The following is a 25,456-nucleotide window of genomic DNA, read 5'->3' as shown; positions in this document are numbered from 1 at the left end:
CCAAATAACTCTAAATTAAGTCTTTGTTACTTAAAATATGTTCCCCTAGTGTCCAAAAAACTCTAAATTAAGTCTTTGTTACTTAGAATATGTTTTCCATACTAAAGTGTTCCAAAAACAAATAACTTTGTCTTGAATTTGAAAAAAATATATATATACATTTTTGACTAAAGAAGGGTTCGGTGAATGCGCATATGAAACTGGTGGGGTTCGGTACCTCCAACAAGGTTAAGAACCACTGGTCTAGAGCTGCCCGGCGATCGAAACTTCATCGATCAGTAGAGAAAGATTTTTATTCAGGGAGATTAAACCAAAAAACAGATGAAGACGGAAAGATCTCCAACAGCTTGCTGCACACATTGAAGCTTAGGTCATTTAATGTGTGCAGCAAGCTGTTGGGAGATCTTTTATCAGTCTGTTGTGGCCAGTGCCCTGTACTTTGCAGTGGTTTGTTGGGGGAGCAGCACCAGCAAAAGGGACTTAAACCGGATTGACAAACTGATCCGGAAATCCGGCACGCACTTGGAGGCGTTTGTGTCAGTGAGGGACAGGAGGACACTGGACAAACTGCTCGCCATCTTGGGACAATCCTGCCCACCCACTCCACCTGACAATTGAGGGACAGCAGATCTCATACTCCAACAGGCTCCTTCAGCTTCGTTCCCACAGTATGCAATTCAGCAATGGATGATATTGCATTATGTATTGTATGTATACTTTTGACCCAGCAGATTTGGTCACATTTTCAGTAGACCCATAATAAATCCATGAAAGAACCAAACTTCATGAATATTTTTTGTGACAAACAAGTATGTGCTCCAATCACTCTATCACAAAAAAATAAGAGTTGTAGAAATTATTGGAAACTCAAGACAGCCATGACATTATGTTCTTTACAAGTGTATGTCAACTTTTGACCACGACTGTATATATTTTATATTGCTACTATGGTATTTTTAGTCTACTTTATACCTGCATTATCATTTCCATCCTTACCCTTTCCATCCTTTTTAATTGAGCTACTGTGTGGAACACTTTCCCTTGTGGATCAATAAAGTTTGTCTAAGTCTAAGAGAGAAGACCCTTCCAGGACAACTATGCAGCAACACAACAAGCTGGGTACGTAGTACTCTAAGGGGACGGCGTGGCGCGGTTGGGAGAGTGGCCATGCTAGCAACCTGAGGGTTCCTGGTTCGATCCCCGCCTTCTACCAACCTAGTCACGTCCATTGTGTCCTTGAGCAAGACACTTCACCCTTGCTCCTGATGGGTCGTGGTTAGGGCCTTGCATGGCAGCTCCCGCCATCAGTGTGTGAATGTGTGTGTGAATGGGTGAATGTGGAAATAGTGTCAAAGCGCTTTGAGTACGTTGAAGGTAGAAAAGCGCTATACAAGTATAACCCATTTACCATTTTATCTTAACTACTTCTACTGTAGAGGTAATCTTTTTACAAACATTTCAAATGGCATTCTTTAAAGTTAAAGTACCAATGATTGTCACACACACACACACTAGGTGTGGTGAAATTTGTCCTCTGCATTTGACCCATCCCTTTGTTCACCCCCTGGGAGGAGCAGTGAGCAGCAGCGGTGTCCGCGCCCGGGAATAATTTTTGGTGATTTAACCCCCAATTCCAACCCTTGATGCTGAGTGCCAAGCAGGGAGGTAACGGGTCTCAATTTTATAGTCTTTGGCATGACTCGGCCGGGGTTTGAACTCACGACCTACCGATCTCAGGGCGGACACTCTAACCACTGATTTTGATGTTGATTGGTATAGACTTCTAAGTCAAAAGGGAACACATTTCATTGCATGTAACAAAATGTGGATGAACTGAAGTGCTCTAAATACTTTTTCAAAAGCCTTCACTACAATTAAGACCAAAAAAACTGCCTGGATTAAAATAAAGTACAAAAACGTAGGAGGGCCTATTGACGACCTCTACACCAACGAGGTGGTCCAGGGGACAAAGAAATATGAAGCGTGACATGGAGTAAATGAGGCAAAGGTGAGGTTAAGGACAATAAGATTGGGACGAGAGATGAATGAGTGGACCAGTACCAGTGTGGGGGAGAAGTGTTACAAGGCGCGGAAGCAAGATGAATGGATGTGGGGGTTGATGACAGGAACGGAGGAGGTGGTATCTGACCTCTAATGAGGCAAAGAAGAAGGAAAACTGAAGGTTGGTCTTCACTCTTCAGCCAAAACGATTCGAGACATACAAGAGTCCTGCTGTGAGGACGGATCACAATCGGAGGAGGGAAACTTGCAGATGTAATCTCCAGCAAATACAGCAGGGCTTTGTTGATCAAACATGGAATGAAGGGTGCTTTAAAGGAGGACTTTGGAGGCTTGTGAGACCACCTCCAGTGTGTTGTCTTCAAATGACAAACTCGGGAGAGGAGGCAGTCTTAAATTAGATGAGTGGAGGGAATAAAAAGGTGAATAGATAAAGGGGAACAGTTAAAGGGGAACATTATCACCAAACCTATGTAAGCATCAATATATACCTTGATGTTGCAGAAAAAAGACCATATATTTTTTTAACCGATTTCCGAACCCTAAATGGGTGAATTTTGGCGAATTAAATGCCTTTCTAATATTCGCTCTCGGAGCGATGACGCATCGGGAAGCAATCCGCCATTTTCTCAAACACCGAGTCAAATCAGCTCTGTTATTTTCCGTTTTTTCGACGGTTTTCCGTACCTTGGAGACATCATGCCTCGTCGGTGTGTTGTCGGAGGGTGTAACAACACGAACAGGGACGAATTCAAGTTGCACCAGTGGCCCAAAGATGCGAAAATGGCAAGAAATTGGACGTTTGTTCCGCACACTTTACCGACGAAAGCTATGCTACGACAGAGATGGCAAGAATGTGTGGATATCCTGCGACACTCAAAGCAGATGCATTTCCAACGATAAAGTCAAAGAAATCTGCTGCCAGACCCCCATTGAATCTGCCGGAGTGTGTGAGCAATTCAGGGACAAAGGCCCTCGGTAGCACGACAAGCAATGGCGGCAGTTTGTTCCCGCAGACGAGCGAGCTAAACCCCTTGGATGTCTTGGCTCACATCGTCAAGAGAAGAATACTGACCCTAGCTTCCCTGGCCTGCTGACATGAGGGTATGTCTACAGAATATATTAATTGATGAAAACTGGGCTGTCTGCACTCTCAAAGTGCATGTTGTTGCCAAATGTATTTCATATGCTGTAAACCAAGTTCATAGTTGTTAGTTTCCTTTAATGCCAAACAAACGCATACCAATCGTTGGTTAGAAGGCGATCACCGAATTCGTCCTTGCTTTCTCCCGTGTCGCTAGCTGTCGTGTCATTTTCGTCGGTTTCGCTTGCAAACCGATATGGCTCAATAGCTTCAGTTTCTTCTTCAATTTCGCTAAAGCCGCTGAAATCCGAGTCTGAATCCGAGCTTATGTCGCTATACCTTGCTGTTCTGTCCGCCATGCTTGTTTGTTTTGGCATCACTATGTGACGTCACAGAAAAATGGACGGGTGTATATAACGATGGTTAAAATCAGGCACTTTGAAGCTTTTTTTAGGGATATTGCGTGATGGGTAAAATTTTGAAAAAAACTTCAAAAAATAAAATAAGCTACTGGGAACTGATTTTTAATGGTTTTAACCCTTCTGAAATTGTGATAATGTTCCCCTTTAAGCTTCGCGCTAATGGCGGAGTTGGCGAAGATGCGGGTATCATGCACACTGCCTGGCCATTTCACAGTCACATCCATAAAGCAATATTGTTAGTCACACACTGCCTGTATCACATCTACGGGAGGAAGGGACAAAGTTTATCTGTAAATAGAATCACAGCTGCGAAAGTTGTCTTGCCGTCTGAGAAGTGTTGTATCCCAAATAGCTGCAATCCCGCAATTCCTTCACTTAAGGTATTCATGTGTGATTTCCACAACCGTCTGTACATGTAGAAGAAGGAGAAACATGGCATGACTGGATGACTCGCCTTCATCTTTTTAGCTTTGGGTTTTATAAAGCTAGCTGTGGCACTGTCTTTCTGACATCACTTCCTGTGTGGGTGTGGTCTTTCTGGCGTCACTTCCTCTCCGAACCCACTTTGTAAACGATGAATGAGTCCATACAAAGCTAAGTGTCGGAGATTCAAGAAATACACGGCGCACTTAGCCGTGTAAAGATTTGTCTGAGGAGGGGAAGCTTAAACGATGGTTTAGTGAGGCTGAAACGAGGCATAGGCTAAATAATTATTCGTTTGAGGGGTTAAATGACTTAATGTAGACATGGCCTTAAAGTACAAATTTAACAAATGCATGTTTCCCTCATGTCTGCGGTTGAGTTTTCTCCTTTTGGTTGTAATCTGCAAACTGGCAGCAGGAGTTGGAGTCCAGCCGGAAAAGCAGGCCTGTGCAAACGAGATGTGTCGCTCGCCACGCCGTCCGCCACTTCACACGGGACGACCACTCAACCCTCTGGTGCCAATTAAAATGACCCGAAAGCATAGTACTTTGCTTCAGAGAGCAAACAACTACAAGTGCGCTAAAAGTTGGTGCACACTGGAAGAGATTTGGGTACAATTGAGGTCGTCAGAAATAAGACAGACTGCAGATTGCTGCACAGGCTCCTTTAAATGTGGCTTTGAAATACAAGTCAAAGATTTATAAAACTGGAGAAAAGCACCAATTTACTAATTATAGACCGGTTTCCCTACTTTCACAATCCTCTATTGAAAATGTTTTTAATAACAGACTGGACAAATTCTGGAACAAAGGTGGAACACTCGTGGACAATCAATTTGGATACAAAGCTAGCGTATCAAGATTGATGCAATTCATCAAAATAAATCATCAATGCAATGGATGATAAACACTGTACAGCTTCAGTATTCATGGATTTAAAGGAGAACTGCACTTTGTTTTTGGAATTGTGCCTATTGTTCACAATCCTTATGAGAGACAAGAAGACAAAAGTTTTTTTTGTTTTTTTTCTCGCTTTCTAACATACAAACCCCATTTCCATATGAGTTGGGAAATTGTGTTAGATGTAAAATAAACGGAATACAATGATTTGCAAATCATTTTCAAGCCATATTCAGTTGAATATGCTACAAAGACAACATATTTGATGTTCAAACTGATAAACTTTTTTTTTTTTGAGAATAATCATTAACTTTACAATTTGATGCCAGCAACACGTGACAAAGAAGTTGGGAAAGGTGGCAATAAATACTGATAAAGTTGAGGAATGCTCATCAAACACTTATTTGGAACATCCCACAGGTGAACAGGCAAATTGGGAACAGGTGGGTGCCATGATTGGGTATAAAAGAAGATTCCATGAAATGCTCAGTCATTCACAAACAAGGATGTGGCGAGGGTCACCACTTTGTCAACAAATGCGTGAGCAAATTGTTGAACAGTTTAAGAAAAACCTTTCTCAACCAGCTATTGCAAGGAATTTAGGGATTTCACCATCTACGGTCCGTAATATCATCAAAGGGTTCAGAGAATCTGGAGAAATCACTGCACGGAAGCAGCTAAGCCCGTGACCTTCGATCCCTCAGGCTGTACTGCATCAACAAGCGACATCAGTGTGTAAAGGATATCACCACATGGGCTCAGGAACACTTCAGAAACCCACTGTCAGTAACTACAGTTGGTCGCTACATCTGTAAGTGCAAGTTAAAACTCTCCTGTGCAAGGCGAAAACCATTTATCTACAACACCCAGAAACGCCGTCGGCTTCGCTGGGCCTGAGCTCATCTAAGATTTGACTGATACAAAGTGGAAAAGTGTTCTGTGGTCTGAAGAGTCCACTTTTCAAATTGTTTTTGGAAACTGTGGACATCGTGTCCTCCGGACCAAAGAGGAAAAGAACCATCCGGATTGTTATAGGCGCAAAGTTGAAAAGTCAGCATCTGTGATGGTATGGGGGTGTATTAGTGCCCAAGACATGGGTAACTTACACATCTGTGAAGGCGCCATTAATGCTGAAAGGTACATACAGGTTTTGGAGCAACATATGTTGCCATCCAAGCAACGTTACCATGGACGCCCCTGCTTATTTTAGCAAGACAATGCCAAGCCACGTGTTACATCAACATGGCTTCATAGTAAAAGAGTGTGGGTACTAGACTGAACTGCCTGTAGTCCAGACCTGTCTCCCATTGAAAATGTGTGGCGCATTATGAAGCCTAAAATACCACAACGGTATTGAACAACTTAAGCTGTACATCAAGCAAGAATGGGAAAGAATTCCACCTGAGAAGCTTAAAAAATGTGTCTCCTCAGTTCCCAAACGTTTACTGAGTGTTGTTAAAAGGCTTGTTGTAAGCTAACATTAGTACAGTGCAACCTGCCTGGCCCAGCCCCTGCTTCCGTTCTGCCTGGGACTTGAACCTGGGTCCTGAATGAGGGTGGAGCGTGTCAGACACTGAGCTAAAAGATGAGCGGTCAACCCATTATCCAGTGCAAGCTATTAAGGTGTCAGGGAGTGAGGTTTACTAACAAACTGGCTGGGTTACAATTCACAGTGTGAAACTGCCTCTGCCACTGATGCACTTAGACGGCTGGCTGGCAGTCGGGAGTGGTGGGATCGATATTATGCCTTTTGCATCGATATCAGGATATCAATCTATCAGCGGTCAAATCGATTCTCTTACCCAGTCAAGTTGGTAAACTACAGCATAGTCCTCCCAGAAAAGCACACATACATTTTTTCTCTAATTAAACAACATTTTAGAAAAATAATGGCATTATGTAGTTTAGCTTACTCTGACCCAACCAAGTAAAAACAATTCCCAGTGGTCTACTTACTCAGTGATTTCTTCCGTCACCGTGTGCTCAACCTGGAGTCGGGAGTTGACTTCGATGAAGTAGTGTTTGCCGTGTTTGTCCACCAGGAATTCCACAGTCCCTGCATTCTCGTAGCCCACCTGTGAAGAAAGGGAATCCAAAAAATGTACTTCCATTCTTCATGCTGGTCTTTTTGTCATCTATCCCAGCTTACTGGCAGCCTTCCAGCAGAGCCTTTGAAAATATATTTGCTGAAGCCAATTAACGGAATATAATTGTTCTTCTTTGATGCCACTATGGCTTCTCATTTATAGTTTGCGTAACTATTTAAATCCCACTCATCAAAAGAGCACAAGCGCATGGATCATTATAGTTTGTGACAAATTCAATAAACTCCACTCACTCGAACATCATTCAAAATATGATTTTGCAAAAAAACATGTTTAATGGAGCACCTCCATTTTTGTCTGCCAGGCCTTCTCAGAACTATTAGTATAAGTCCTGCTGCTGGTTAACAAACTTCAATGCCTTCTTGAAACATTTATCTTGCAGGCTTCTAACAAACCACCATATTCCGTCCACACTCTTCAGACTTTGCAGCATTTGGTTTTGAATTAAACCCGAAAATTGCCCGAATTGTGAGGCAGCCAAATTACTTCAGGCTTGTGCGTTCTGCTCCAACAAATGGTGGAAATAAATGTTGAAACAATCTTTTGAGCAGAGACAACTTGGGATGTTTTTATCAACTCCTCTGCTATAAAATTAGCCACCCTTTGCTCCGATTACTTTTTTGCACACTCTTGGCATTCTCTCGATGAGCTTCAAGCACACCTGTGAAGTGAAAACCATTTCAGGTGACTACCTCTTGAAGATCGAGAGAATACCAAGAGTGTGCAAAAAAGTTATCAGAGCAAAGAGTGGCTGTTTTGAAAAAAACTACAATATAAAACATGTTTTCAGTTATTTCACCTTTTTTTGTTAAGTACATAACTCCACATGTGTTCAATCATAGTTTTGATTCCTTCAGTGACAATCTACAATGTAAATAGTCATGAAAATAAAGAAAACGCATTGAATGAGAAGATGTGTCACAACTTTTGGCCTGTATTGTGTATATATATATATATATATATATATATATATATATATATATATATATATATATATATATATATATATATATATATATATATATATATATATATATAGCCTAGTATTTGCGCACTATTAACAAGTGATGTACCGAAAACTGAAACCGGATGTAAACAAAACACACGCCGTTGTCTGGAGCGTTGTCAGCATGTCTGTGATGTGGATTTGATTTTTATATATATTGAAGATATACTTGCGGACAGCCATCTATAAAATGTGCAAATATTAGGAGGACAGTGGCGGCTTTTAGTCGGGGACATCGAGGGACAGAAGTAGAGTCTTTAACAAGACTACATTCTATAATAACACCAGAAGAAGATGCTAGATTTGTTGCTAGTTGTTTTTCATTTTAAAAAGTCATTAAAAGTCTGTTTAAAAGTCTGTAAACACTTGAAAAAATCTCGAGAAAGTACCTTGTACTAAAGCAGCAACAATTGAAAATATGGCAAAACGATAAAAAAATATATGTTAATACTAATTTTTTTTTTTTTTTTTTTTTTTTTTTTTTTTAAAGTTTTAAATATATGTATACATATTGTGCCTTTTATCATCATAGCACATTATGCAAATTAATTTATGACGTCATTGTAACCACAGGTATCTTGGCAGTTTCGGAGAAACCCTGAAAATCCATGCCTTAACCCAAACCGATTCGACATAATAAATGCATGCAGGTGAATAGGTAAAAATAATCAGATTACAGGTGGTGTGGTTACAAATGTGTTCCATTCTCAGACAGCAGTGATGCAAGTCGAGGTTTAGTGCAAGTCCGATCTTATACCTAAATTAGGCGCTGTTTATTAACATTTCTCAATCTTTATGCACAGAATCTTATTTGAAATAACTGTGTTTTCTCACACAACGATCAGTAGATTTCCAGCAATTCCTTCCTGGTGTGCATTGAAGGGGTCCTATTTTGCAAAAACAACTTTTCTTACCTGTTGGTGTCTGTTTTGTGCTTTTTGTATCCGGAAAATTTGAAATCAAACCATTGAGGCATCACGGGGGATATTTATGAAACAATTTGGCTTCTTCAAAACGAGTCATTTGAAATTTGAGACCTATTTTGCTTTAGTTACGTCAGCAGATATCTGCATATATGCAGATATATGAGAGCTTTGCAGGAGTCCGCCATTGTATTCAGTTGTGGTACAAAGCCATTACAGATGATGAGGTCCTTTGATGACTATGTGTTCTATGACCAGGACCCTAGTGGTCAATAATTCAATATCAGGGATCGGTTGGCCACCGATCAATTTTGGTCGATTTCTGTGAAAAAGTAAATGATCGGCCAATGCCGATTTGTGCCTCTTAATGCCAATCACAAAACACAATGATGTTACTTTCTATAATGGTAATACGCAGTGACGTGCGGTGAGGTTGATGGCTGGTGAGGCACTGACTTCATCACAGTCAGATTTACAAACATATGAACCCTAAAGAGTATCTTATTCACCATTTGATTGGCAGCAGTTAACAGGTTATGTTTAAAAGCTCATACCAGCATTCTTCCCTGCTTGGCACTCAGCATCAAGGGTTGGAATTGGGGGTTAAATCACCAAAAATGATTCCCAGGCGCGGCGCCGCTGCTGTCCACTGCTCCCCTCACCTCCCAGGGGGTGAACCAGGGGATGGGTCAAATGCAGAGGACAAATTTCATTACACCTAGTGTGTGTGTGACAATCATTGGTACTTTAACTTTACACATACAAACTGTAGCATACAAAAAAGCACATTTAATAAAAAAAACGTTATTATGGTCTTACCTTTACTTAGAAATTAAGTCCATGCGCCGCAACTAAAGCCCTCACTTAAACTTTCCACGTGCAAGATTGAATCCTTTTAAAAAAGTGTAACCGAGGGTTTATAAATGTCGCCTATACTGTATGAAACTACAAAATAACAAACACGGAGGCTCCAGTTTACACGAGGACCACTTTATTTACCTTCTTTCAAAAACCTCCACAACGTGACATCACTTCCGCTCTTAGCGCCTTCAAAATAAGAGCTCAAGGTACATACTGTATAACAGCGCATAACAGGAACTTAACATCACAAAGAGGAAAGCCCATGAAAATAGGTTACAAAAGTTATTTAATAAGAAGCCAAAAAGTGCAAAAACAATAATGTTAAGACTTCCCTCTCCCCAGCCACTTCGTCCAGCTCCTCCCAGGGGATCCCGAGGCGTTCCCAGGCCAGCCGGGAGAGATAGTCTTCCCAGCGTGTCCTGGGTCTTCCCCGTGGCCTCCTACCGGTCGGACGTGCCCGAAACACCTTCCCAGGGAGGCGTTCGGGTGGCATCCTGACCAGATGCCCGAACCACCTCATCTGGCTCCTCTCGATGTGGAGGAGCAGCGGCTTTACTTTGAGCTCCCCCCGAATGACAGAGCTTCTCACCCTATCTCTAAGGGAGAGCCCCGCCACTCGGCGGAGGAAACTCATTTCGGCCGCTTGTACCCGTGATCTTGTCCTTTCGGTCATGACCCAAAGCTCATGAGGATGGGAACGTAGATCGACCGGTAAATCGAGAGCTTTGCCTTCCGGCTCAGCTCCTTCTTCACTACAACGGATCGATACAGTGTCCGCATTACTGAAGACGCCGCACCGATCCGCCTGTCGATCTCACGATCCACTCTTCCCCCACTCGTGAACAAGACTCCGAGGTACTTGAACTCCTCCACTTGGGGCAAGATCTCCTCCCCAACCCGGAGATGGCACTCCACCCTTTTCCGGGCGAGAACCATGGACTCGGACTTGGAGGTGCTGATTCCCATCCCAGTCGCTTCACACTCGGCTGCGAACCAATCCAGTGAGAGCTGAAGATCCTGGCCAGATGAAGCCATCAGGACCACATCATCTGCAAATAGCAGAGACCTAATCCTGCAGCCACCAAACCAGATACCCTCAACGCCCTGACTGCGCCTAGAAATTCTGTCCATAAAGGTTATGAACAGAATCGGTGATAAAGGGCAGCCTTGGCGGAGTCCAACCCTCACTGGAAACGTGTCCGACTTACTGCCGGCAATGCGGACCAAGCTCTGACACTGATTATACAGGGAGCGAACTGCCACAATAAGACAGTCCGTTACCCCATACTCTCTGAGCACTCCCCACAGGACTTCCCGGGGTACACGGTCGAATGCCTTCTCCAAGTCCACAAAGCACATGTAGACTGGTTGGGCAAACTCCCATGCACCCTCAAGGACCCTGCCGAGAGTATAGAGCTGGTCCACAGTTCCACGACCAGGACAAAAACCACACTGTTCCTCCTGAATCCGAGGTTCGACTATCCGGCGTAGCCTCCTCTCCAGTACACCTGAATAGACTTTACCGGGAAGGCTGAGGAGTGTGATCCAACGATAGTTGGAACACACCCTCCGGTTCCCCTTCTTAAAGAGAGGAACCACCACCCCGGTCTGCCAATCCAGAGGTACCGCCCCCGATGTCCACGCGATGTTGCAGAGTCTTGTCAACCAAGACAGCCCCACAACATCCAGAGCCTTAAGGAACTCCGGGCGGATCTCATCCACCCCCGGGGCCTTGCCACCGAGGAGCTTTTTAACTACCTCGGCAACCTCAGCCCCAGAAATAGGAGAGCCCACCTCAGATTCCACAGGCCCTGCTTCCTCATAGGAAGACGCGCGGGTAGGATTGAGGAGGTCTTCGAAGTATTCTCTCCACCGATCCACAACATCCGCAGTCGAGGTCAGCAGAGCACCATCCCCACCATACACGGTGTTGACACTGCACTGCTTCCCCTTCCTGAGGCGGCGGATGGTGGTCCAGAATTGCTTCGAAGCCGTCCGGAAGTCGTTTTCCATGGCTTCCCCGAACTCCTCCCATGTCCGAGTTTTTGCCTCTGCGACCGCTGAAGTCGCAGACCGCTTGGCCTGTCGGTACCTGTCCGCTGCCTCAGGAGTCCTATGAGCCAAAAGAACCCGATAGGACTCCTTCTTCAGCTTGACGGCATCCCTCACCGCCGGTGTCCACCAACGGGTTCTAGGATTACCGCCACGACAAGCACCAACTACCTTGCGGCCACAGCTCCAATCAGCCGCCTCGACAATAGAGGCGCGGAACATGGTCCATTCGGACTCAATGTCCAGCACCTCCCTCGTGACATGTTCAAAGTCGTTCCGGAGGTGGGAATTGAAACTCTCTCTGACTGGAGACTCTGCCAGACGTTCCCAGCAAACCCTCACAATGCGTTTGGGCCTACCAGGTCTGTCCGGCATCCACCCCCACCATCGCAGCCAACTCACCACCAGGTGGTGATCGGTAGAAAGCTCCGCCCCTCTCTTCACCCGAGTGTCCAAAACATGAGGCCGCAAATCCGATGGCACAACTACAAAGTCGATCATGGAACTGCGGCCTAGGGTGTCCTGGTGCCAAGTGCACATATGGACACCCTTATGTTTGAACATGGTGTTCGTTATGGACAATCTGTGTCGGGCACAAAAGTCCAATAACAAAACACCGCTCGGGTTCAGATCCGGGCAGCCATTCTTCCCAATCACGCCTCTCCAGGTTTCACTGTCGTTGCCAACATGAGCATTGAAGTCCCCCAGTAGCACGAGGGAATCACCCGGGGGAGCACTCTCAAGTACTCCCTCGAGTGAATCCAAAAAGGGTGGGTACTCTGAACTGCGGTTTGGCGCGTAAGCGCAAACCACAGTCAGGACCCGTTCCCCCACCCGAAGGCGGAGGGAAGCTACCCTCTCGTCCACCGGGTTGAACTCCAACGTACAGGCTCTGAGCCGGGGGGAAACAAGAATTGCCACCCCAGCCCGTCGCCTCTCACTGCCGGCAACGCCAGAGTGGAAGAGAGTCCAGCCCCTCTCGAGAGAACTGGTTCCAGAGCCCTTGCTGTGCGTCGAAGTGAGTCCGACTATATCTAGCCGGAACTTCTCCACTTCGCGCACTAGCTCAGGCTCCTTCCCCCCCAGTGAGGTGACGTTCCACGTCCCAAGAGCTAGCTTCTGTAGCCGAGGATCGGACCGCCAAGTGCCCTGCCTTCGGCTGCCGCCCAGCTCACATCGCACCCGACCTCTATGACCCCTGCTATGGGTGGTGAGCCCATTGGAGGGGGGACCCACGTTGCCTCTTCGGGCTGTGCCCGGCCGGGCCCCATGGGGACAGGCCCGGCCACCAGGCGCTCGCCATCGTGCCCCACCTCCGGGCCTGGCTCCAGAGGGGGGCCCCGGTGACCCGCGTCCGGGCGAGGGAAATCTGGGTCCTTGTTTTTTATTATTCATGGAGGTCTTCGAACTGCTCTTTGTCTGATCCCTCACCTAGATACATATAACAATTTAATTTTTTTTTTTTCTTTTTACTTTTCTTTTCTTTCCATGCCTCACGGCGTGGCGCAGTGTAACAGTGGCCGTGCGCAACCCGAGGGTCACTGGTTCAATCCCCACCTAGTACCAACCTCGTCATGTCCGTTGTGTCCTGAGCAAGACACTTCACCCTTGCTCCTGATGGGTGCTGGTTAGCGCCTTGCATGGCAGCTCCCTCCATCAGTGTGTGAATGTGTGGGTGAATGGGTAAATGTGGAAGTAGTGTCAAAGTGCTTTGAGTACCTTGAAGGTAGAAAAGCGCTATACAAGTACAACCCATTTATCATTATATTATTTACCTGCCTCTAGTGACTGCACGTCACTGGTAATACGTTATATAAGTTATAATTAATTAAAACAACAGTAATTTCATAATGACCTAATAGAATGTGCTTTATACTTCCTTTGAATGTGTCTCCTTGTAAGTCTGAATAGTATAAAACAAGTGAACAATCAATAGGCCTACAGTATTTGTTTTGTAAACTATACAAAAAAAAAAAGAATGAGTTACTTAAATATTTATTAATTTTGATGGAGAAGCTTGATTACAGATACAAATATTTTGAGTTACGAGCTTCATCGGAGAACCAATTAAACTAGTACAGCCCGAGGTACCACTGTCCTTGATTAAATAGTTTATAGAACCAGCAAAAGAAATGCACTACAATAAAAGACAGGATATAATTTGGTGGAAATGTGTCAAAGTAAATGACAGGTGTCAAATCCTGCTAACATACAAAAAGCAATGACAACCAGTTAGGGGTAAACAGACAGTGGTAAATGCTAAATTAATGATTTCAACCTTTAGAAGCCCCACGTCTAATTTGTCAACAATTATCGTGGTGTACATGTGTGAATTGACAGCAGATTACATAAAGCAATCAGAGGCGAAGGAAGAACCCAGAGTGATCTAGAATGATGAAGGGACTTATCAACCTCTCTCTGCAAGCACTTCACCCTCAAAAACCATTGGCAACATTTAGAGAGGATGTCAAAAATTCACATTCAAGGAGCACTTACACTTTTCGACGAGCCCAAACACCACATCACACATTTTTGGCCTGGCGTGGTGGTGAAATGTTGAGTGGACTCATTTAACATCAAGAGGCAGAGAAGAAGTGGAACAGAGACAAAGTGCACTATTGTTTCCTCCTCCGCTACCAAAAAAAGACAAATGTCAAGCAGTCTCTTTCAGCTGGTGTGCTAATACAAACAGTTTGAATCGTGACACAGAAGAAAAAAACTGTTATCCTACTTTGGAGGTTCCGAAGATAATATTTGTATACGTAGTTTGGAGCTGAGGGCTTGTTTACCACTATGCCCCATGCTGGCTATATGGTGATCGCATTATTTAATTTAAATGTGTTATGGGGCGGTATAGCTCAGTTGGTAGTGTGGCCTTGCCAGCAACTTGAGGGTTGCAGGTTCGATCCCCGCTTCCGCCATCCTAGTCACTGCTGTTGTGTCCTTGGGCAAGACACTTTACCCACCTGCTCCCAGTGCCACCCACACTGGTTTAAATGTAACTTAGATATTGGGTTTTTTCACTATGTAAAGCGCTTTGACTCACTAGAGAAAAGCGCTATATAAATATAATTCACTTCACTTCACTTGTCTGTATTACAAGCACGGCTGTATTGTGGAGTGAGCGAGCATGCCATTTTTTAGACTTGAAGTTTTTTTAAATAATTTATTATTATTCTCCTGTAAAGGCATAAAAACTAATGACTGTGCATACGAGCTGTGTGCTTGGTATTTTGTGTTTTTATGTATTTATTTCTATTTTTTTTCTATTTATCTTAGTACCAATGGGCCCCATTCAGCAATAAGTTCCTAACTTTTCCTCTTATCTTTCTTCCTAAGAGATTTCCTAAGAGGAATTCATGACGTGTTCTTAAATGGCCAAATTGTTCCCGCCTGCTGTTCTTAAGTTGCTGAATGCCAAATGGTTAGCGCGTGCGTGTCTATCATAATTTGCATATAAACACGCCCTTATTTCCCCAATATGCATATGTAAACACCCTTAATTCCGTAATTTGCATAGGTATACGCCCTTAAAGGCCTACTGAAACCCACTACTACCGACCACGCAGTCTGATAGTTTATATATCAATGATGAAATCTTAACATTGCAACACATGCCAATACGGCCGGGTTAACTTATAAAGTGCAATTTTAAATTTCCTGCGAAACTTCCAGTTGAAAACGTCTAGGTATGATGACGTATGCGTGTGACGTCGATGGTTGAAACGGAAGTATTGGGACGCCATTGTATCCAATACAAAAAGCTCAGTTTTCATCGCAAAATTCCACAATATTCTGGACATCTGTGTTGGTGAATCTTTTGCAATTTGTTTAATGAACAATGGAGACTGCAAAGAAGAAAGCTGTAGATGCGATCGGTGTATTAGCGTCTGGCTACAGCAACACAACCAGGAGGACTTTGACTTGGATAGCAGACGCGCTATCCAACGCTAGCCGCCGACCGCATCGATGATCGGGTGAAGTCCTTCGTCGCGTCGTCGATCGCTGGAACGCAGGTGAGCTTCGGTGTTGACGAGCAGATGAGGGTTGGCGTAGGTGGAGAGCTAATGTTTTTAGCATAGCTCTGTCGAGGTCCGTAACGAAGTTAGATTCAATGGCGTCGTTACCAACAGCATTGTTAAGCTTTGCCAGGCTGGAAAGCATTAACCGTGTAGTTACAGGTCCATGGTTTAATAGTATTGTTGATTTTCTGTCTATCCTTCCAGTCAGGGGTTTATTTTTTCTTTTATTTCTATCTGCAGTTAAACCCGATGCGATCACGTTAGCTCCGTAGCTAAAGTGCTTCACCGATGTATTGTCGTGGAGATAAAAGTCACTGTGAATGTCCATTTCGCGTTCTCGATTCTCATTTTCAAGAGGATATAGTATCTGAGGTGGTTTAAAATACAAATCCGTGATCCACAATAGAAAAAGGAGAGAGTGTGGAATCCAATGAGCCCTTGTACCTAAGTTACGGTCAGAGTGAAAAAAGATGCGTCCTGCACTGCACTCTAGTCCTTCACTCTCACGTTCCTCATCCACGAATCTTTCATCCTGGCTCAAATTAATGGGGTAATCGTCGCTTTCTCGGTCCCAATCGTTCTCGCTGCTGGTGTAAACAATGGGGAAATGTAAGGAGACTTTCAACTTGTGACGTCACGCTACTTCCGGTACAGGCAAGGTTTTTTTTTATCAGCAACAAAAAGTTGTGAACTTTATTGTCGTTGTTCTATACTAAATCCTTTCAGCAAAAATATGGCAATATCGCGAAATGATCAAGTATGACACATAGAATGGATCTGCTATCCCCGTTTAAATAAAAAAAATTCATTTCAGTAGGCCTTTAATTCCCCATATAAGGGCACAATTCCGGCGGAAAAGCCGAACATCAAACAAACGGAGAAAACACAAACAGATTACAGAAGAGAAATTCGTAATATCCCGCGGGGGGAATACATAATGTTAAAACGTAAGTTTAAGAAAGGGGGGACAGCTGACGTACCCTAAAGCGTTCAAATAAATATTTGCCACTTCGGGCAAATAGGTCTACATGGTCGTGAAATATGCGCTCCCTCCCCAGGGCACGATCTGCGGCATCTTGCAGTAGCAGCAAAAGCATTGCCATTGTGTGTGTGTGTGTGTGCGTGCACACGGTATTTTGAAATGTCTATATATTGCTCATTTTGCTATATGTCTGTCTTATCTGTATCAATCTATCTATGTATCAATCTATCTATCTATATACAGTAGGTGTCAGAGGCAGATATTTACATATATCCGTATTTAAGTGTTACTTCTTTATTTTCATAATCATATTACAAAACAGCTAGTGTTTTTCTTCCAATTGTGATCTTTTGGTTGTCTGCAAATACTGTGTGCTAACCTTGAATAAGGAATGTAAGAAAGAGAGATACTCCTTTTATCTCGTCTCATGTCCAGGTGCGGAGGACAGTGGGCATGTGTTTGGGCTGAAAAGACAAGACAGCGAGGGTGGGAGGGAGAGAGACTGGATAGAATAGAAGGTTTCCATATTTTTAGGGCAGACCATCTTAGCTGCGCGATTGAATGTTCTATGCTGGACTGGTCTCATCATATTTGCAAAGCTTTGAAAATATATTACAAAATACCTATTCTGTCTCTGGTGGTTCTTTTACTCAGCTTTAAGTGTCGTAAAGAGCTTGGGAGCGACGGCCAGAAACTTGAATTCCCTGGGAGGAACAACTGGTCCAAACGCAACACTAGCTATCTATCTATGATATTAATTTAACATTAAACAATAGAAGTAAGGGAACTTGTCACACTTAAGAACAAATAGGCCACCCTAAGAATGCTCTGGAGCCCTCTTAGATTTTGTTCTTACCTGCGAACAAATCCCAGCTAAGAAAACATTGGTGAATACAAAAATCTCCTTAAAAAACTTTGTAAGTGGGCCTAAGAACAAAATGTGTTCTTAAGAACGGTTGCTGAATGGGGCCCAATGTTCTTATGTTGTTTATGTGTCATCTATGAATTTGCACTAAATGAGTTTGCTTGCAATTTTGTTGTACAATGTACAATGACAGTAAATATATATATTATTATGTCAGCTGTCCTTCTGAGACTTTCCGTGAAGAACAACAAAAAGAACGCAAAGTTGATTTAAAGCAGAACAAAACGAAGAGGAGTCAAATAGTAATCATAGAAATGATACAATGTTATATAAAACAAAATTGCATGGCCCTGAACATGGTGTGTGTGTATAAAACTTGTTATATTGTGGTTATATAAAACAAAATTGCATGGCCCTGAACATGGTGTGTGTGTGTGTGTATAAAACTTGTTGTTATATAGTTGTTATATAAAACAAAATTGCATGGCCCTGAACATGGTGTGTGTGTATAAAACTTGTTATATTGTTGTTATATAAAACAAAATTGCATGGCCCTGAACATGGTGTGTGTCTAAAAAACTTGTTATATTGTTGTTATATAAAACAAAATTGCATGGCCATGAACATGGTGTGTGTGTGTGTATAAAACTTGTTGTTATATTGTTGTTATATAAAACAAAATTGCATGGCCCTGAACATGGTGTGTGTGTGTATAAAACTTGTTGTTATATTGTTGTTATATAAAACCAAATTGCATGGCCCTGAACATGGTGTGTGTGTATAAAACTTGTTGTTATATTGTTGTTATATAAAACAAAAGTGCATGGCCCTGAACATGGTGTGTGTGTGTATAAAACTTGTTGATATATTGTTGTTATATAAAACAAAATCGCATGGCCCTGAACATGGTGTGTGTGTGTGTATAAAACTTGTTGTTGTTATATTGTTGTATAAAACAAAATTGCATGGCCCTGAACATGGTGTGTGTGTGTGTGTATAAAACTTGTTATATTGTTGTTATATAAAACAAAATTGCATGGCCCTGAACATGGTGTGTGTGTGTGTGTGTATAAAACTTGTTATATTGTTGTTATATAAAACAAAATTGCATGGCCCTGAACATGGTGTGTGTGTATAAAACTTGTTATATTGTTGTTATATAAAACAAAATTGCATTGCCCTGAACATGGTGTGTGTGTGTATACAACTTGTTGTTATATTATTGTTATATAAAACAAAATTGCATGGCCCTGAACATGGTGTGTGTGTGTATAAAACTTGTTGTTATATTGTTGTTATATACAACAAAATTGCATGGCCCTGAACATGGTGTGTGTGTGTATAAAACTTGTTATATTGTTGTTATATAAAACAAAATTGCATGGCCCTGTACATGGTGTGTGTGTATAAAACTTGTTTTATTGTTGTTATATAAAACAAAATTGCATGGCCCTGAACATGGTGTGTGTGTGTGTATAAAACTTGTTATATTGTTATATAAAACAAAATTGCATGGCCCTGAACATGGTGGGTGTGTATAAAACTTGTTGTTATATTGTTGTTATATAAAACAAAATTGCATGGCCCTGAACATGGTGTGTGTGTGTATAAAACTTGTTGTTATATTGTTGTTATATACAACAAAATTGCATGGCCCTGAACATGGTGTGTGTGTGTATAAAACTTGTTGAATTGTTGTTATATAAAACAAAATTGCATGGCCCTGTACATGGTGTGTGTGTATAAAACTTGTTTTATTGTTGTCATATAAAACAAAATTGCATGGCCCTGAACATGGTGTGTGTGTGTGTATAAAACTTGTTGTTATATTGTTGTTATATAAAACAAAATTGCATGGCCCTGAACATGGTGTGTGTGTATAAAACGTGTTGTTATATTGTTGTTATATAAAACAAAATTGCATGGCCCTGAACATGGTGTGTGTGTGTGTATAAAACTTGTTATATTGTTGTTATATAAAACAAAATTGCATGGCCCTGAACATGGTGTGTGTGTATACAACTTGTTATATTGTTGTTATATAAAACAAAATTGCATGGCCCTGAACATGGTGTGTGTGTGTATAAAACTTGTTGTTATATTGTTGTTATATAAAACAAAATTGCATGGCCCTGAACATGGTGTGTGTGTATAAAACTTGTTGTTATATTGTTGTTATATAAAACAAAATTGCATGGCCCTGAACATGGTGTGTGTGTGTATAAAACTTGTTGTTATATTGTTGTTATATAAAACAAAATTGCATGGCCCTGAACATGGTGTGTGTGTGTGTGTGTGTATAAAACTTGTTATATTGTTGTTATATAAAACAAAATTGCATGGCCCTGAACATGGTGTGTGTTTGTGTGTGTGTATAAAACTTGTTGTTATATTGTTGTTATATAAAACAAAATTGCATGGCCCTGAACATGGTGTGTGTTTGTGTGTGTGTATAAAACTTGTTGTTATATTGTTGTTATATAAAACAAAATTGCATGGCCCTGAACATGGTGTGTGTGTGTATAAAACTTGTTGTTATATTGTTGTTATATAAAACAAAATTGCATGGCCCTAAACATGGTGTGTGTGTATATAAAACTTGTTGTTATATTGTTGTTATATAAAACAAAATTGCATGGCCGTAAACATGGTGTTTGTGTATAAAACTTGTTGTTATATTGTTGTTATATGAAACATAATTGCATGGCCCTGAACATGGTGTGTGTGTGTTAAAAACTTGTTGTTGTATTGTTGTTATATAAAACAAAATTGCATGGCCCTGAACATGGTGTGTGTATAAAACTTGTTATATTGTTGTTATATAAAACAAAATTGCATGGCCCTGAACATGGTGTGTGTGTATAAAACGTGTTGTTATATTGTTGTTATATAAAACAAAATTGCATGGCCCTGAACATGGTGTGTGTGTGTATAAAACTTGTTGTTATATTGTTGTTATATAAAACAAAATTGCATGGCCCTGAACATGGTGTGTGTGTATAAAACTTGTTATATTGTTGTTATATAAAACAAAATTGCATGGCCCTGAACATGGTGTGTGTGTATAAAACTTGTTGTTATATTGTTGTTATATAAAACAAAATTGCATGGCCCTGAACATGGTGTGTGTGTATAAAACTTGTTGTTATATTGTTATATAAAACAAAATTGCATGGCCCTGAACATGGTGTGTGTGTGTATAAAACGTGTTGTTATATTGTTGTTATATAAAACAAAATTGCATGGCCCTGAACATGGTGTGTGTGTGTATAAAACTTGTTGTTATATTGTTGTTATATAAAACAAAATTGCATGGCCCTGAACATGGTGTGTGTGTGTATAAAACTTGTTATATTGTTGTTACCGTATTTTCCGCACTATTAGCCGCACCTAAAAACCACAAATTTTCTCAAAAGCTGACAGTGCGGCTTATAACCCGGTGCGCTTTATATATGGATTAATATTAAGATTCATTTTCATAAAGTTTAGGTCTCGCAACTACGGTAAACAGCCGCCATCTTTTTTCCCCCTAGAAGAGGAAGCGCTTCTTCTTCTACGGTAAGCAACCGCCAAGGTAAGCACCCGCCCCCGTAGAAGAGGAAGCGCTTCTTCTTCTACGGTAAGCAACCGCCAAGGTAAGCACCCGCCCCCGTAGAAGAGGAAGCGCTTCTTCTTCTACGGTAAGCAACCGCCAAGGTAAGCACCCGCCCCCGTAGAAGAGGAAGCGCTTCTTCTTCTACGGTAAGCAACCGCCAAGGTAAGCACCCGCCCCCGTAGAAGAGGAAGCGCTTCTGAACATGGTGTGTGTGTGTATAAAACTTGTTGTTATATTGTTGTTATATAAAACAAAATTGCATGGCCCTGAACATGGTGTGTGTGTATAAAACTTGTTATATTGTTGTTATATAAAACAAAATTGCATGGCCCTGAACATGGTGTGTGTGTATAAAACTTGTTGTTATATTGTTGTTATATAAAACAAAATTGCATGGCCCTGAACATGGTGTGTGTGTATAAAACTTGTTGTTATATTGTTGTTATATAAAACAAAATTGCATGGCCCTGAACATGGTGTGTGTGTATAAAACTTGTTATATTGTTGTTATATAAAACAAAATTGCATGGCCCTGAACATGGTGTGTGTGTGTATAAAACTTGTTGTTATATTGTTGTTATATAAAACAAAATTGCATGGCCCTGAACATGGTGTGTGTGTGTATAAAACTTGTTGTTATATTGTTGTTATATAAAACAAAATTGCATGGCCCTGAACATGGTGTGTGTGTGTATAAAACTTGTTGTTATATTGTTGTTATATAAAACAAAATTGCATGGCCCTGAACATGGTGTGTGTGTGTGTGTGTGTATAAAACTTGTTATATTGTTGTTATATAAAACAAAATTGCATGGCCCTGAACATGGTGTTTGTGTGTATAAAACTTGTTGTTATATTGTTGTTATATAAAACAAAATTGCATGGCCCTGAACATGGTGTGTGTGTGTATAAAACGTGTTGTTATATTGTTGTTATATAAAACAAAATTGCATGGCCCTGAACATGGTGTGTGTATAAAACTTGTTGTTATATTGTTGCTATATAAAACAAAATTGTATGGCCCTGAACATGGTGTGTGTGTATAAAACGTGTTGTTATATTGTTGTTATATAAAACAAAATTGCATGGCCCTGAACATGGTGTGTGTGTGTATAAAACTTGTTGTTATATTGTTGTTATATAAAACAAAATTGCATGGCCCTGAACATGGTGTGTGTGTGTATAAAACTTGTTGTTATATTGTTGTTATATATAACAAAATTGCATGGCCCTGAACATGGTGTGTGTGTATAAAACTTGTTGTTATATTGTTGTTATATAAAACAAAATTGCATGGCCCTGAACATGGTGTGTGTGTATAAAACTTGTTGTTATATTGTTGTTATAGAAAACAAAATTGCATGGCCCCGAACATGGTGTGTGTGTATAAAACTTGTTGTTATATTGTTGTTATATAAAACACAATTGCATGGCCCTGAACATGGTGTGTGTGTGTATAAAACTTGTTATATTGTTGTTATATAAAACAAAATTGCATGGCCCTGAACATGGTGTGTGTGTGTATAAAACTTGTTGTTATATTGTTGTTATATAAAACAAAATTGCATGGCCCTGAACATGGTGTGTGTGTGTATAAAACTTGTTATATTGTTGTTATATAAAACAAAATTGCATGGCCCTGAACATGGTGTGTGTGTGTGTATAAAACTTGTTGTTATATAAAACAAAATTGCATGGCCCTGAACATGGTGTGTGTGTGTATAAAACTTGTTGTTATATTGTTGTTATATAAAACAAAATTGCATGGCCCTGAACATGGTGTGTGTGTATAAAACTTGTTGTTATATTGTTGTTATATAAAACAAAATTGCATGGCCCTGAACATGGTGTGTGTGTATAAAACCTGTTGTTATATTGTTGTTATATAAAACAAAATTGCATGGCCCTGAACATGGTGTGTGTGTGTATAAAACTTGTTGTTATATAAAACAAAATTGCATGGCCCTGAACATGGTGTGTGTGTGTATAAAACTTGTTATATTGTTGTTATATAAAACAAAATTGCATGGCCCTGAACATGGTGTGTGTGTATAAAACTTGTTATATTGTTGTTATATAAAACAAAATTGCATGGCCCTGAACATGGTGTGTGTGTATAAAACTTGTTATATTGTTGTTATATAAAACAAAATTGCATGGCCCTGAACATGGTGTGTGTGTATAAAACTTGTTATATTGTTGTTATATAAAACAAAATTGCATGGCCCTGAACATGGTGTGTGTGTATAAAACTTGTTGTTATATTGTTGTTATATAAAACAAAATTGCATGGCCCTGAACATGGTGTGTGTGTATAAAACTTGTTGTTATATTGTTGTTATATAAAACAAAATTGCATGGCCCTGAACATGGTGTGTGTGTATAAAACTTGTTGTTATATTGTTGTTATATAAAACAAAATTGCATGGCCCTGAACATGGTGTGTGTGTATAAAACTTGTTGTTATATTGTTGTTATATAAAACAAAATTGCATGGCCCTGAACATGGTGTGTGTGTGTATAAAACTTGTTATATTGTTGTTATATAAAACAAAATTGCATGGCCCTGAACATGGTGTGTGTGTGTGTATAAAACTTGTTGTTATATAAAACAAAATTGCATGGCCCTGAACATGGTGTGTGTGTATAAAACTTGTTGTTATATTGTTGTTATATAAAACAAAATTGCATGGCCCTGAACATGGTGTGTGTGTGTATAAAACTTGTTGTTATATTGTTGTTATATAAAACAAAATTGCATGGCCCTGAACATGGTGTGTGTGTGTATAAAACTTGTTATATTGTTGTTATATAAAACAAAATTGCATGGCCCTGAACATGGTGTGTGTGTATAAAACTTGTTGTTATATTGTTGTTATATAAAACAAAATTGCATGGCCCTGAACATGGTGTGTGTGTGTATAAAACGTGTTATATTGTTGTTATATAAAACAAAATTGCATGGCCCTGAACATGGTGTGTGTGTGTATAAAACTTGTTATATTGTTGTTATATAAAACAAAATTGCATGGCCCTGAACATGGTGTGTGTGTATAAAACTTGTTATATTGTTGTTATATAAAACAAAATTGCATGGCCCTGAACATGGTGTGTGTGTATAAAACTTGTTGTTATATTGTTGTTATATAAAACAAAATTGCATGGCCCTGAACATGGTGTGTGTGTATAAAACTTGTTGTTATATTGTTGTTATATAAAACAAAATTGCATGGCCCTGAACATGGTGTGTGTGTGTATAAAACGTGTTATATTGTTGTTATATAAAACAAAATTGCATGGCCCTGAACATGGTGTGTGTGTGTATAAAACTTGTTATATTGTTGTTATATAAAACAAAATTGCATGGCCCTGAACATGGTGTGTGTGTGTATAAAACTTGTTGTTATATTGTTGTTATATAAAACAAAATTGCATGGCCCTGAACATGGTGTGTGTGTATAAAACTTGTTATATTGTTGTTATATAAAACAAAATTGCATGGCCCTGAACATGGTGTGTGTGTGTATAAAACTTGTTGTTATATTGTTGTTATATAAAACAAAATTGCATGGCCCTGAACATGGTGTGTGTGTGTGTGTGTATAAAACTTGTTATATTGTTGTTATATAAAACAAAATTGCATGGCCCTGAACATGGTGTGTGTTTGTGTGTGTGTATAAAACTTGTTGTTATATTGTTGTTATATAAAACAAAATTGCATGGCCCTGAACATGGTGTGTGTGTGTATAAAACTTGTTGTTATATTGTTGTTATATAAAACAAAATTGTATGGCCCTAAACATGGTGTGTGTGTATATAAAACTTGTTGTTATATTGTTGTTATATAAAACAAAATTGCATGGCCCTGAACATGGTGTTTGTGTATAAAACTTGTTGTTATATTGTTGTTATATGAAACATAATTGCATGGCCCTGAACATGGTGTGTGTGTGTTAAAAACTTGTTGTTGTATTGTTGTTATATAAAACAAAATTGCATGGCCCTGAACATGGTGTGTGTATAAAACTTGTTATATTGTTGTTATATAAAACAAAATTGCATGGCCCTGAACATGGTGTGTGTGTGTATAAAACTTGTTGTTATATTGTTGTTATACAAAACAAAATTGCATGGCCCTGAACATGGTGTGTGTGTATAAAACTTGTTATATTGTTGTTATATGAAACAAAATTGCATG

At 40.4% G+C, this 25,456-nt stretch overlaps 1 protein-coding gene across 1 annotated transcript in view; it reads right to left on the bottom strand.

Moving 5' to 3' along the window:
• The window catches only part of LOC133606772 (pyruvate carboxylase, mitochondrial-like), an 828,781-nt gene that overhangs the window by 586,909 nt on the left and 216,416 nt on the right, over window positions 1–25,456 (bottom strand). Inside the window, exon 10 of the mRNA XM_061961089.2 lies at window positions 6,804–6,922. Coding sequence (XP_061817073.1) covers window positions 6,804–6,922 — 119 coding nt within the window. The remainder of the gene's footprint in view (window positions 1–6,803; window positions 6,923–25,456) is intronic.

This window comes from Nerophis lumbriciformis, linkage group LG05 (genome assembly GCF_033978685.3).
Source record: "Nerophis lumbriciformis linkage group LG05, RoL_Nlum_v2.1, whole genome shotgun sequence".
Taxonomy (NCBI): domain Eukaryota; kingdom Metazoa; phylum Chordata; class Actinopteri; order Syngnathiformes; family Syngnathidae; genus Nerophis; species Nerophis lumbriciformis.
Note: the sequence above shows the minus strand (reverse complement) of the source record. Positions and strands in the feature narration are given on the sequence as shown.